Source organism: Helianthus annuus, chromosome 2 (assembly GCF_002127325.2).
Source record: "Helianthus annuus cultivar XRQ/B chromosome 2, HanXRQr2.0-SUNRISE, whole genome shotgun sequence".
In the NCBI taxonomy this organism is placed as follows: domain Eukaryota; kingdom Viridiplantae; phylum Streptophyta; class Magnoliopsida; order Asterales; family Asteraceae; genus Helianthus; species Helianthus annuus.
The window spans coordinates 170,407,726-170,423,390 of NC_035434.2; the positions used below are offsets into that span (position 1 = coordinate 170,407,726).

Here is a 15,665-nt window from a genome sequence, read left to right on the forward strand (position 1 = left end):
GAGTGGTGCACGATTACTTGGGTGTCTCAACTAGGGTTTCCTATTGGGTAAATAAAATAATAAGTATGACTTTTGATGAGAGTTGTTTACAAAATAGAATAATAAATAATAGTTTTGGGTAAATCACAAAAAGAAAATAAAACGGTGAGAAAAGAGAATGGACCCACTTTGTAACTTTAGGTTTCAACTAGAAAACCTTCTTGTATAAATTTTTGGGTATAACTTCTGAGCTATTTAAAAATATATAATGCACTCGTGGTAAGTATAGTACCCCTAAATCAACCTTGTCCCGATGTCCCGAGACAGAATCCCAACGAACTTAGTCGGGCAGAGCCCTGACATGCGTTATGGGACTCAGATCAATCGGAAAGGGTAGCGGTGATCGGGAGTTAAAACACTTAAAACGAGACATGAGGATTTATTATTATTATGGGGTAAAAATAAAAATAAAAATTAGAGCTATAGATTTTGAGAGGGAACAATGGCGACATCAGATGGAGAAGGTAACGAAAATTGTTGAGTTTGCTTTCTATTTATATGCTATTTGGAACTTGTTGCTAAAGTTTTAAAGTCTCCACATGTATACATACGTGTAGGTTTTTCAAAGGTAGGTGTCAATATTTTTTTTTCTTTTTAAATATTATTTTGTTATTTTATGTTTTGATCTTATCTGATGATGGTGTGCATCCATAAGGAATCAAATGTTAAAGATATTTTATTATTATTATTATATTATATATATATACAAATGATGAAAGGCCTTAAGAACAGTTCAAGTTACCAGGTTTATCATGACTGGAATCTGTCGGTCTTCCATCCTACCACTCTTTCATCCTACCACTGAAAACACACAGCCCCATCTTCTTCGTTTTCTTCTTCTTTCTGCTCACTTTGCTTGCTCTATGAATGTATTCACCTACTCCTGTCTGAGAAGGGAGAAGATTGGTTCAGTAGAGTGAGAGGAGAGAAGATCAAAGCGACAGAAAGAGAGACAACCTGAATGGAAGGGGAACCAGCGATCGCCTACGGTGGGCCACAGCGTTGATGTCCTCCCGTTCCTCCTTCTTCAGTCTGTTAAGAAACGTCGCTCCCTTCAATTTCGATTCCGGCGAACCGTCCATCGGAATCCATGCTTGATGCTTGACGTCTGAAATTACAGCTCTGACCGGTATGTTTCAGCAACTAGGGCTCGAATTTTAATTACTTTTGGCTAAATCTTTACAATTTGAGGTATGGCGTTTATGTTTTCAGATTGCATGTACAAATTGACATGCACTTTGGGTCTCACTTGGGTTGATTGTAGATTCCGCTGTTCTCTTTGCTTTTCATCGAAGATAAATGACTTGGACCCAGTAAAAGAGATTTCCATGGAGGTATTGATTGATAGAAGAAAAAGATAAAAATTAATCGTTCTACTTTCTTTAGTTGGATGATTAGGAGTCTGTATTTCTTAGTTTCATTGACTCTGCACATCTATTAGACCCACATATGTAGCATTAGCCTTTGTGAACAATTTTTTAGGCATTTTTTAACCAGATAGAATACATTTTGTATAGCTATTTAGTTATTTTGTTTTCCACTATAAATCAACATAGGGATAGGTACCTTGATTTTTATTAAGGCAATTTAGAACTTGCTGAATACAAATGAACTTGAATTTTCATATGTCCAAGTGTTTTGAAGTGCCAGCTAGAACAGATTTTGTATATGTATTTAGTTAGATTAGTTTTCACTAGCAATCAGTATAAGGAGTTATAATCATCTGGTGTTACATTCATAGGCTTAGTAATTCCTATATTATCTATATATAACATTTTGCGTCGGACCTTGTGAACAGTACATCAATTAGCCAAAATTTGGAGGTTTTTTATGGTTCTGCCATTATGTGTTTTTGGTGCAGTAGAGAGAGGGGACCAGAGAATAGGTTATAGAGAGACAAAAGAAAAATAGAAAGAGAGCGTGAACTCGGTGACCATCTTCGTCTTCTGCTCCCTGTTCCAGCTGCGATGGGTCTGGTTGATACCAAAGGTTAACGTTGACGATGAACTCAACGGAAGAGACCATGATGTTAGCGAGGTTATCAGTAGTGCCTAGGGTTCCAGGAGAACTCCGACGAGTCAGATCTCCCGTTTTGGTGTAGCTTGGCAAACACTAAGGTGTACCGACATTGTGGTAAGTTCCCACCTTATTGCTTCAGTAGTTTTTTGACGTTTTTTGACAACTGATGAAAGATTACAGTGGATTAGGTCTTTAGCTGGTGGTTGATGTTGGGTTTTTGTTGGTCGGCGAGTAAAGCAGCTAGAGGTGGTTCCAACAAGTGGGATTGTGACAATTGATGGGTTTTTGCAGCTGTAACATTACCGACAGCTGAGACGCCTGTCGGTGGCAGAAACGACTCCAACAGCCGCACAATGGTCACGAGAGAGTAAAGAGAGAACCCTTTCGATTTCAATTTAGGATCTTTTCTCCTCAAAAACTTCTGGTGAGTGAAGGTAAGCTTGTCTTCTGCTATTTAATCGCCTATTTTGCATTTTCATTGGTAATAGATCTACAATTCCTAGGGTTTAATGATCTACAATACAGTGCGCAACTTATTCATATGACTTTATTTCGTTTGTTTTGGACTACATCTGACTTTAGGTCATCCTCAAATTGATTTGTGCTAATTTCCCTGTGTTTTTCTTATTAGTTACCAGTAAGAATGTATTCCGTGAATTTGTATGCGGTTTTAGGTTATTTTTGTTTCGTTCTATGGCTAATTGAGCAATCGATTTTCATAGAGACACAATTTACAAATTACAAGTTCAGTTATGCTGCTATGTTGATAGTGAAATTGTTAATTTCTGCTTTATATAATTTAATATGATCACAGTGCTACTTTGTATCTATTTCTTAGACCTCAACTTTGGCTTTGTGAGTTTGTGTTGATATCTTTAAAAATCATAATTCTTCAGGGACTAGATCTGTAGCTGCCTTATTTCTTGCAATAGCAGCCTGCTGAAACACTTGAGAAGCTTTTATTTCTTTCTTTAACTCATTTAATCAGCCCTTCGTATCTACTGATAGGTTTTTGACGCGCATTTTGATTATGGCTTGTGTTTCATTATGGCACTGATTAAGGCTGTGAGGAGTGGTGGGGCTTGGGTTGGCGGCTTTGCTCGACACTTGGCGATAGTGGGGTCCACCGGACCACCCCAAAAAAGTGTGGTGTGGAAGCGACGTGGGTTACCGGCGTTGGGGAACCCACTTAAATATTGTTAACGGTCAAAAATGAAGGTCCAATCCTGGCTAGCCAGCTCACCCCACCCCCCGCCAGGCACCATAGCGACGCTGGTTGGGCAACGCTGGCACGGAGTGGCTTAGCCAGCGTTGGCTGGCTTCCCCCGCCCAACCAACACCACCACTCCCCGCGGTCTAATTGTGCTTCTTAGTTTTTTTGATTATGGTTTGTACTTGATTATGGCATTGCGTAGTTGTTCAGTTTCACCATAAAATCCATGTATAGGTGTACTAAAAAAATACTCGATTTAAATGGATAAATGCAAATCTTCGATATTATGCATTAAATTTGAAATTTCATGTATGCTTCAACTATTGATGTATCCAAAGTTTGACAGCAGCAAATTTTAATTAAATTTGATATTATAACTAGAGTGCATTTGTACATCAAATACCTAATTTAGTACAGCATTCATTCTTATTTATGTTGATGCATCAATTTAAAATATGCAGCAGGTGTTGCAACGGTGCAACAAAATTTCACACTATCACAACAGCAATGCATTTCATAGAAGCTAATACTAACCTATTGTTTACCTCCAAAAAATGCAGATCTACCCTTCTCAAAGAAATCATCTTATTCTTGAACAAGGCAATAGTGATATATTGGAGGATTCTAAAAATTAAGGCAAGCAAAGGATTATTAGTACGTGTAGCTCATGACAAAAGAACTTACATATCATTAGTTTGTGGTACATTGACCCGTTACGCTATAAAAAAAAAAAACTTAAATTAGAAATACTCCAGGTAACGACAAACCCATTATGTTTTTTTTTTTTTTTTATTTATAGCTACTTGGTTTATGCCACAATGATGTTTGGTGTGGTTACTGTCACATTATTCACTTCATCTTTTTCCTAGCTTTGATCTTGCTACTTAGCATATTTTTTCACCCCGACCTCTAATAGTATGGTTTTACGCCCCCGCCCCGCAACGCGGGGGCTCAATTCTAGTTTTATCTATTTTGAATTTCGATTAACATACGTATACAATGACAATATTTTTGTAAATTAAGTTTATTATTATTATTTTATTAATTTATATATTATAATTAATTTAACTGCTTCACTTATTTAGCGTTTATAACTTCTAAAATATGATGTTCTTAGAAAATAATGAATATGTCTTTAGAACGAGAATATTTTTGTCTACATTTGGGTCTAAGTTTCATTAAAAATAGAGTAGGTTCAAAATACAATGTATTTTATAATTTAATTATTAAACGGTTCCTGGGCCCGTCCAGATACTTCATATTTCTAGTAGTCAATTTACCCGTAATCTACCCGTCTAATAATATAAGTTTTTATATACTTTTATTTTATTAGAAAGGTCATCCATATACAAGCCAATTAATTAATAAAATATTTCAACCAACTATATATAAAATAGTGTTTAAAACTATTTGGGTTGAATATTTATATTAAAAATAAACTAGTTACTAGTTACTAGTGGTTAATAACTTTAACCAAACCTATAATTCTTATATATAAAAATAGGAATGTTACAATAAATGAACGAATACGGCTTATGTTAATAAACTTCCCGCCAAACAGTTCACGAATTGTTTATTGATTGTTTGGTTCGTTTGCAACCCTTCAACCAACGTATTGTTAACAAGTGTGTTGTGTTTTAAGAAATAAACGAAAAAAATTTAAAAATAAATAAATAAATAATCGTCACATGTGATTGGCGGAGTACAATAGACACCACCCACCCTTGTTTCTCATATTTAAAAGTGGTTTTTGAATATTGGATGGTTCTCGTTTAAACTTTCATCAAATAATTCATTTTATTTAAAAGAGTAAATTACGATTTTGGCCCTTGTGGTTATCACTTTCATCCTTTTAGCACAAAAAAATCTTTTAACATCTGAGCCCCCAACGTCTTTTTTTCTAACCCTTTTGGCTCCTAACACTAACCCCATTCATTTACTTTTAGGGATCAAAAGGGTTAGAAAAAAAGACGTTAGTGGCCAAAAGGGTTAAAAAAGATGTTGGGGGCTCAGATGTTAAAAAATTCCTTTTTGAGCTAAAAGAGTAAAAGTGATATAACCACATGGGCCAAAATCGTAATTTACTCTATTTAATATATAAAAGGTTATTATAGTCATTTTATTTCCCTTACACGTACCATCTTCTAATAATTTATTTGTCTTCTAGTCTGGTTTATACTTTTAAAGTCGTTTACGGTTCTGAACCTACACGTTTTTTAACAGTTTAAATTACACTAAATCCGTCTGTAACGGGCAAGACATAAAAAATAAACAAGAACAATCTAGTGTGCAAGTTTTCAAACACACATTTCAACCTTATAAAGTACATTACACAAACAAACACAATAACAATTCAAGACACATTATCGACTTAATGATTTGGGCCGAGAAGCGAGAGAAGAAAGGTCCGATAATGACCAGACGTCTCAGAGTGAACCGCATCATTCAAACTCTTGTTGTACTTTTTACGGTACTCTGCCTTTATATATTGCATATCAATCTCGACTCTTGTCACAATCACCCTTATAAGTCTTGTGTCAAAGGTCCCTAAGCCTTTCATTGCCTTATATAACATCTACAAACATTTTAAATTCAATATGAGTATAAAACTATCATACTACAACATTAAATAGATTTAACCGAATAAAAATTTCACCTTTGCAAAGTACTTTGCGGGATTTTCAGCACATTGTAAGATTGTCAAAAGCGCGGTTTTAAATAACCCTGACGTTTCCTTCTTTACAGCCTGCAAAATGGTCAAAAACGCATGTAAGTCATTGGTTAGCAAAATATTAGAAATGCTTTCATGTTTCTTGTGAGAACCTTTTTGAGTGATCCATCATACATGTCATGGTAACATGTGTTTATAGCAACCAAATGTGCTCTACTTCTTTCGCTAAAAATTTGCACGAAGACCTTCTCATCGGTTCCTAATCTCTTTTCACCGGCTTTGTACAATGCTTTTGCATCTTTTGCAGCCATTTCTCTATCGACTTCCATGCCTTCGTGTCGTTGTTTGCTTATATAAGCGAGCAACATCTGCACAAGAAACCAACTTTAATCAAAATGATGCATCCCCACCATGACATTATGTGCAAAACTCAAATATTGGTTAATATTTGACCTTTTGGTTATCCCCAAAGATTTGTAGCTTGATGTCATTTTCAAGATGAGTTCCGAAAGTCGAATGGTATATTTGCGTGACCGCTTGTAATTGCGAAGATGTTCGAGAGCATATGACTTCGGTTACACTTTCAAGATCAATGAAGTTTCTAGTCAATCCTTTTCTCAATATATGAGCATCCCTTGCTGCTGGATCATGCATCCAATATGAAACTGCAATCTTTAACATGACTTTCAAAGTCAAACATAACAATTTGTAAATTCAAAATTCACATTCATTATTTCATATTTTCTGTTCAATCTTTCCTCTAAAGTAACTATCTTTCCATAAAATCACTTTAGAATAAAACCCATATTTGAAACTACATTTATTCTCAACAATTTTGAAATTCTAAACTAGTATGTTTGACTCTTAAAAGTCAAACATAACACTTCCCAAATTCAAAATTCACTTTCATCGCTTCATGTTTTCTGTTCAATCTTTTTTTCTAAAGTAATTATCTTTCTAGAAGATCAGCTTAGAACAAAACCCATATTTGAAACTGCATTTATTCTCAACAATTTCGAAATTCTAAACTAGTATGACTCATAAAAAGTCAAACACAACACTTTTCAAATTCAAAATTTACTTTCATTGCTTATGTTTTCTGTTCAATCTTTTTTCTAGAGTAACTGTCTTTCTAGAGGATCATTTTAAAATAAAACCCATATTTTAAATCACACTTATTTTCATCAATTTTGAAATTCAAAACTAGTATGTTTGACTCAAAAAAGTCAAAATGGTCCTCTGTTTTGTACCTGCAGGTGACCACTAAGTTCAGAAGCCAAACGTTTAAGGATGTCTTGAGCATACATTGTCTGGTACTCTTGTCGGATATACGCGCGCTGCGTTGCATCTCGATGAGCAAGAATACCGATCACTGTCGCGGTATCACACCCGAGTCCTGATCAAATCCAAAAATGGGAAATTGAAGTCTTTATTCTAACAAAGTCAATCAAATTCAAATAATTTACCTTTGAAAGCTTTATACAACTGAATTGCATCATCCCGGGGCGAAACCGGCACCGGCGAAACAGTTATTGTGGCCATTTGGATTGATTTTGATTAGGAAAAAACAGAGGGTGGGTTCAAAGAGATAGAAACAGAGCATTTAAATAGAAATTAAAGTGGACCGGTTCAAGTGGGTCAAAATGATATATATAATATATGTATACAAAATAAATAAAAAAACAGGTGATTGTTGTTTCCTTTGTCTTGGTCAACTATTTTGATTATTTCTGATGAGACTATGTATTAAACTAGTAAATTTGTATATGCGTTGCAGCGGGTTCGAAATATAAAGTAATTTGTACTGTCTAATGAAAAAAGTTACGTTTCAAAAACATAGATAAACTAAAAACATACATAAAAATAAGCACGAAAACGTATTACATTTGATCTGATTTATTTGACTTATTTGCGAAAAAAATTAGGTTGAAACGTTAACCAATTTTAATTTATATCAACACGTACATAAAAATAAGCAGGGTAAGAAAATTAAGTTTTTTGATGTTAAAGAATGGTAAGCCGCGTTGCGGCAGCATCGAAACGTAAAGTAACTCGAATCTTTACCATTTGATGTAAACGTATTATATTTGACCCGACTTGTTTTAAAACAAAATTTATGTCAAAATGTAAACCAACTAAAAAAACAAAAGAAAAGTCACAAAAACGTATTATATTTGAGCCTACCCATTTACAAAAAAAAAAAAACGTTGAAACGTAAATCAACCTGAAATACTGATACGTACATAAAAATAAGCACGTTGATATTAATTACAAAGTCATTAAAAAGTTGAGGGGTTATAAATATTGAAATAGGTAAGAATGTGTATAAAATAAAACGATGAGTTGAAATTTGGAACATATTGAAATTTGTAGTTTTGCTTCTTTGGGTTAGATTAGATTCATATCTTAGTCTATAGTTGTTTAGACTTTTACCATTTTCTTGGAGTATTTTTAGATTGAACGATCATCAACAGGAGTTTGATAACACTCAAAAAGAATATATTTTCTTGTCAATATTCGTTTGTTTGTATTGTTTCATTTAGGGTAAATTATACTTTTCGTCCTTTATGTTTGTATCGGATTGCAATAGATCACCTTTAACTTTAGTAATTACAGTCACAAACCTTTATTTGTGAAACCCATTACATCATACGTCCTTTAGCATTAACCTGATTAAAATTTCCAGTTAAGTCTTATCACATAAAGGTAGGTTTGTTAAAAATAGTTTAATGGAAAAAACAAAAACCAACATATGAAAATTATAAGGTTGTTAAATGTACTCCTCTTTTTCAAATTTTACTGGTTGCACTTTGTTCTTGAAGTTTTTAAATAAATACAATCAAATCTTATATTTTCTATTTTTTAAAATTACATTAGAAAACATCCCTATTTTTTCTAGAGGTTTATTTACTTCTCATAATTTTAAATCTTTAAAATATACGTGTATACTAAAAAGAAGGAGCATAACATTAAAAAAAAAAAAAAAAAAAAAAAAAAAAAAAAAAAAAAAAACCACCCTTATTACGTCAAAAAGCGCCCGGCATATGTATTCTTTTTTTTTTTTTTTAACAACTAACGGAACTTTATTAATACCCCAAACTTCTTAATCCCAGCAAGTTACTAGAATGGAAAGAATATTACACCAAAGTTTACATAGAATTATTCTAAAAACAAATTAAATCCAAAATTTAGCCAGAATTCTACAGAATTAAAAAAAAAGGTTTGGAGCATGTGAGGATGGATCTTTTTATAAAAAGCTGATTTTTAATCATGAATGTGTGAATTGACAGTGTAGCATGTATGTTCTTGGTTTGTTATTCTGATTGGGTAAGTGGGTTTTAATTTGAAGTTTAAAATATTTATTTATTTTCAATAAAAGTGTGTATGTAAAACCATTGATTCTAGTTGAGTTGATATGAATTTTTAGTTACAATTCTTTGTTCAAGGATTGTAGCACACACTATTACATTATGCTTAGTTTTTAGTTTTTATTTATTTAAAATGTAAATTGTGTAGGTAGAGTTAAAAATCTTAAAACGTAATATTTATGTTTATGTTTATATATGTTTGTTTGTTGCGAGTTGAACTTGGTTGTGAATTCTTAATGTAAAATGTGTGCGAAATGGATTTTTAAAAGGATGGAATTAGAAAAGTTTTAAGATCATTCCTTTAGAAAGGGGATGCAAAAAGTAAAAAGAGCGGGTTTTAGCCACACCTAAATTACAAAACATCTTAGAAATAGTCTCCTCTCTCTATATATATATAATTAATTAACTAATAAGGATCATTACAGAACACTAATTCTTACGAGAACAAAAAGAACAACTCTAAATCACTAAATTTTGGGATTTAAGGTTCATCTTTCTTAAATTTTATGTTTCTTAGATTCATATGTGTATTATATATACATAAAAAAATCATATATTTTCCCCTACACATTGTCTACATACATGTAGGTAATTTAGCCTACACATAACCTACATGTGTGTAGGTTATTTAAAAACTTAAGATTTTTCATATTTTGTTTTAAATTCTAGTGTGAAACAATAAATCTTACATTTATAACATTTTCATTTACTTTTTAGGTTTTAGGATTGAAAAAATGAGAGATTCATTTTGTTCTGCGTGTTCTCGCAGTATTTAGTGTTCTGCACAGAACCTTCCCCTAATTATCTATATCTATCTATCTATATATTAAAATTTCTGGAGCATGAATAGTGAAATGGATTTTATATTTAAATTTAAATTTTATTATTGTAATTATATTTGACATACTTTATTTCTTATAACTTTTAAAATATAATTTTATAAGATTTTGAGTAAACAATTATAACATACTTATTTTTATTTACATCTGAACATAAATTTTAATCAAATCCATACAACCGCGATGAACAGAAAATATTACACCTTATGTTGTTAAACGGAAGTAGATCCAATCAGAGGCTCTCACCAACTTATTCTGCCACCTTTTGGTTGGATCTGAATTACTACTAAATTGATGGGTTACAAGAATCATTCAAAGTCGTTAGGCGCTTCTTAGTCGATCGAGCAGTGAGTTGAGAGTACTCGGCTTAGGCAGAGAATACTCGATGAGTACTCAGAAATGCTAAATTATAAAGAAGTTAGTTTGCGAAAATTAGATATATGTCAAATAACATAAATTTACTAATATTTATAACAAAATACGTGAAAATAATATCCATTCTTTACTATGATGGGCATAGAAATTATGTTATATTTTTTTAAAATCAAATTCGTCCTGAGTTGACCTACTAAATCCGATTATGGACGAGGTTGGCCGCGTTTGATCGACTCCGAGTAATTAGGCGGAGCTGAAGAAAGTCGTCTCGGCAGCCTACCTTGGAGTGATGACTCAGAGAATATTCGGACTTGGTTTTCTATACAATATAATAATGTTATTATTGTTATTATGGTTTTCTATATACATTTTATTGAAAATGAAGTTGTATACCTAATAAAGTATCTTTTTATATCATTGTTATAGTGAATATCGGTACCGTATCATTTATGTAACGAACCGAACTAGTATTGTCTCAACAATATCTATCGAAATGTTACTGATATTCATTTTTATGGCTTTTTATTGTTGTAAAACACGTGTCGATCATCTATCAGGCACCATGACTTGATTCTTAAGATTTAACCTTGTGGTACCGTACTGATCCCATAATACATCAAATTTGAACCGGTTGAATTTCCGCCGCAACACGCGGAGGAATTTTACTAGTTAATGTTTAAACATACACGAAAGAATATAAACAATGCTAAATGTTCACAAATGTAAATGAACAAAAGAAGTTTGTACATGTTCATTTAAAAAACTAAAAAAAAAAGGGTAATGCACGGTACCCCTGACCGCGGAGGGGATAACCCCTCCCAGGCCGCCACCCGACAAGCATGAGCCTGGCAGTAAATACCCTTGCCGAGCCGACCCTTTGAGGGTACTTTGCTCACCCCAAGGTTCGAACCCGGTACCTCTTGGTAAGAGGTGGGTGTCGGTGGCCAACTGGGCTACCCCAGCTGGTTCATTTAAAAAACTAAGGGAATATAAAATCTTATTCATGATCGTTCTAGATGTAAAATAGTGAAAGACTTGATTGATTGTATTTCATTTAATAGGGTATGAGTTCGATACTAAAACCTAGATATGATATGCCAATAATATTAGATAATATAGCTTATTAGATTAGTATGAGCCCACGGGCTCATTAGGTTATTAGGGTTTTGTTATGATTTTTATATATTGTAACTTCATCCTTCAATAATAATTCATTCAGTATTTCACCATTTGACATGGTATCAGAGTCTTAGGGTTCTGGTTACCTTCTCCTTCGCTGCGCCACCACAACAGTCGCCACCGTGTTTAAACCCTAGACAGGGCGGCATGCCGCCAATGCTGCCGCCCTGTCCATCTTCGTTTTCCGTTTCGTTTTTTTTCTAGTACTATGTCAAATAAAGCCTAGTAATCGATTTAAGCAAACCTATTTTTTCTGTCATTTGCCAATGCCTATTTTGTGCTCCCCATTGCTGCCTTCGTGTAATATTAATCACAATTGGAAATTTATCAATTGTACTGATTAATATTATACGATTGTAGGCATTCATCAATTTAGATATTACTATTTTGCTTTGATTTATGTGCCAACTGAGTATGTAACAATTATGATACCAATTGTTTGCACAAAGCATTCACTATTGTGATTCAAGTATATTGCCGCCTCATTTTTTTTTTTTTTTTGAACGGCAAATTTGGATCATTGACGGACCACTGGAGTATCATCGTGCCACCAGCAGAACCACCCGATCATATCCATCTCCACTAGACAATAATGCCTATACACCAATTCAGGAGGAAACCCAATAAATGGGAAAAACCCCCTTTGTGGGAATCGAACTCATGACCTAATGGTCATAAGCCTTATCCCACCACCAAGATACCACTAGGCTATAATGCCATTATTTGACCAAGCTTTTCTCAAAATGGAAAATATAACAACAATCCTTTGTTTTTTTTTTAGTGAAAAAGTTTTTTTTTTTTTTTTTAAGATAAATTTCATTAAAACACAAGCTATCTCAAACCGAGGCAACCGAAAACAACATTACAAATTTACACCAATCTGTCCAAGAAGTATTTGTTTCTTATGTTTCTCACCGCCTTCATTCGTTGGTAACCAGTTTCTATGTCTCTAAGGTCACATTCTACTAATTCTTGTTCCATCTTCTCCAATTCCTGTGCGTTATTAAACTTCTTCTGATGGAGCTTTTTTGTATCTTTGATCCAATGTTTCCAAGATCAAGTTCAGGGTACTTATATGTTGTGTTACGATGAGCAAGGGGGTCGCTGTATTGAACACCACTTGTAGGATTACAGGAACTGTCATTGAAGGCTATGGATGACAAAGGCAAAATCAAGCAAAATACGGATTTGTTGGCAAAAGTTTGGATTCTTGAATCGGTAGAAGCACGTTTATCATTTATCTTATTATTATTGTTTTTATGTTTTTCATGTCCAACCTTTTGGTTTTCTTCCGCTTAGACTGCGGGGGAATATTAGATAGTAGAGTTTATTTATTAGATTAGTATGAGCCCACGGGCTCGTTAGGTTATTAGGGTTTTGTTATGATTTCTGTATATTGTAACATAATCTTTCAATAATAATTCATTTAGTCTTTCACCATTTGACACTAGAAACGATTGTTCATTTTTTTTTAAGTTTAACCAAACTGAGCAGGGGCGGATCTATGGTTATACCAGGGGTTGCCTGGGATACCCCTCAACTTTCATGGTGAAGTGTAAAAAAAAATATCTTTGTTTTATGTTTGATGTATTGGATACCCCTAAGCAAACATTAGGATACCCCTGCCTACAAAGAGAGAAGAAGATAATGAGAGTAGATGACCATAATTTTCTTCTGATGGGGTGACTGTGAGTGTGACGGCAACTTCGTAGCAGCAGTGATGTTATTAGGTTAGATAACAATGAAGATGACACTTAAAACAAGTCGTGCACCCTATTTTGTTATTATATGGGCTCTTTTAAAGCTAAGTTTATGGCCCATAATAAAATATCTATTTATTGAAATGGTGTTTGGGCCTTCACTTAAAAGTTGAAACACCAACATCACCTTTAACTTTAATCGAGGATTAATATCCAATTTTGTAGGTGTAAATTACATAAATTTTCTCTGATTTAGTATTAAAAACATGTGCAATTTCATTGATTTATTTAGTATTAAAAACATATGCTTTTATTTTGTTTTGTTATTGTTTTTATCTTATTTAGTTACTTTATTAAAGTTTCTGCTTAATACATTTAGTTTAATGTATAGATAACTTTTTTAATAAACTTTCATAAAAACCTCAATGGTACAATAGCTAGCATGTTGTAACACCTTAATATGGTTATACTGGTTGTAGTACATCATAAAGAAATGAATATAATTTTGTGTTATAAAAGGTTACATTGTGATCCTCTAGTCATAAAAGTCTAGTTCCGTCACAGCAAATGTATTCTAGTACAAAAGGGGCGAAATTGGATTGTAGGTTAGGGGTTAGTTACAAATTTTAGTTGTTACTATGTACTTGATTGTATGAATGTACGGTAAAAATATATGGGGAAATGGATTTTATCACTCTAAACTAATCAATTTTGGCCGCTGCCACTCTCAACTTTCATTTTGGCTCCCACCACCCCCTACTTAACATTTTGGTGTACCTGTCACCCGTCGTTAACTAGCTACTAACTTGGTTAGTTTTATTTCCTACGTGTCAATTATTATCCGATGTGGCATGATGATGTATATTCACATTGTATGTATGTAAGGTGAAAAAATTAGGGATGCCTCTGAACTTTACTGCTAGTTCCGCCTAGGGGCGTGAATTTCTGACACGATCCGAAAACCCGACACGAACCTAACACGAAATTCGCGGGCTTAGGTTTAGTCTAAATGGGTTCGGGTCAGTTTCAGGTTGAACCCGCGAACCCGTTTAGGTTAACGGGTCGGGTTCGGATCAACCTGGTCTGGTTGGCGGGTTGATCCGTTTAACACATTTATACTATATTATATTCTTTTACAATATAGTCTATGTCATAAATTAAATTAAATGGGGTGTGTATTTTATACAATGATTATAACTTAAAAAGAGAAATTAACATAGATTTTATAATTTAAATATGATATTATTATATACATTTGTATTTTTTAGTGTAAATTTTAATTTAATATATTAATTTCAGAAAAAAAATAAAAAAATTCGGGTTGAACGGGTCGTGTTCGGGTCAACCCATGAAACTTCGGGTCGTGTTCGGGTTTTTATGTAGAATACGATTTTCGGGTTCGGGTCGGGTTCGGGTTTGTGTAAAATTTCCGGGTTCGGGTCGGGTTGAACCCGCCAACCCGCGAACACGACCCGTTTAGCACTCCTAGTTCCGCTACTGAAACTGAGAATGGACATTAACACTTAAATATGATTTTCTTGCTATTATTTGTTTGTTAACTGTTAAGAAAATATGTTTGTTTATATCCTTTCATTTAACAAATAAACGAAGATATATTAATATATATACACACACAAAAACGAACAAGCATGAACGTACAATGTGCTGAATTATCAGCCTAATTAACGTATGTATTAGCCCAATCTATATATCCCAATGAATGTTTAATTAAATCCACAAAATTATCAGCCTAATTAACGTATGTATTAGCCCAATCTGATTATACAAACTCATTATAACAATCAAGTCCGCCATTCCTGCATCACCTAACTCGATTAATATATAACGAGAATGCTTATTCAACGAGTTAATCCAATACCACTACAGATGTTGATAATCACTAAAATTACCAACATTTGTTCATTTAGCTAATCGGATATAAAATTATATACAGTTCATTTCATAAATAAACTAACTTAAACAACCATTTTACTAAACGGTTCACTAAACTTCGATTTTTTTTACGACCCTAAGTCGTAAGGTGATTTAGATAATAGCCCAAAGTGTAAGGAGACCGATGGTTAAGTTCTGGTTGATGGTCGCGTCCGAATCAACCCAACAATTTTCTAAAGTGCATTGGCGGCCCACATGACTTTCAAAGTGAAGGTTATGGGTTTGAGTCTCCAGCAAAATTAGGTTGAGCCACGGGCATTCGGGCGGTGGATCACCGTAAACCTGATTTGTTTAATAAAACGGATTAAC

At 33.6% G+C, this 15,665-nt stretch overlaps 1 protein-coding gene and 1 long non-coding RNA gene across 9 annotated transcripts; one reads left to right on the plus strand and one right to left on the minus strand.

Moving 5' to 3' along the window:
- Positions 1 to 739: 739 nt before the first annotated feature.
- LOC110927178 lies at positions 740 to 4,139 on the plus strand. 8 transcript variants are annotated; one of them, XR_004884185.1, is made up of 5 exons: positions 765 to 1,230; positions 1,304 to 1,373; positions 1,904 to 2,172; positions 2,239 to 2,492; positions 3,832 to 4,087. It is a non-coding gene; the product is annotated as an uncharacterized LOC110927178 (long non-coding RNA). The 8 variants fall into 8 exon arrangements; XR_002585554.2 differs by having other exon boundaries at positions 766 to 1,230; positions 1,901 to 2,172; XR_002585553.2 differs by having other exon boundaries at positions 766 to 1,168; positions 1,252 to 1,373; positions 1,901 to 2,172.
- Positions 4,140 to 5,500: 1,361 nt separating this feature from the next.
- Positions 5,501 to 7,561, minus strand: LOC110927175 (annexin D5). The gene is made up of 6 exons (XM_022170796.2): positions 7,409 to 7,561; positions 7,193 to 7,338; positions 6,396 to 6,614; positions 6,095 to 6,310; positions 5,928 to 6,017; positions 5,501 to 5,846 (listed from the first exon to the last, which is right to left on the minus strand). Exons 1-6 carry the CDS (start codon positions 7,482 to 7,484, stop codon positions 5,643 to 5,645), a joined length of 951 nt encoding a protein of 316 aa, XP_022026488.1. The 5' UTR covers positions 7,485 to 7,561; the 3' UTR covers positions 5,501 to 5,642.
- Positions 7,562 to 15,665: the final 8,104 nt, after the last annotated feature.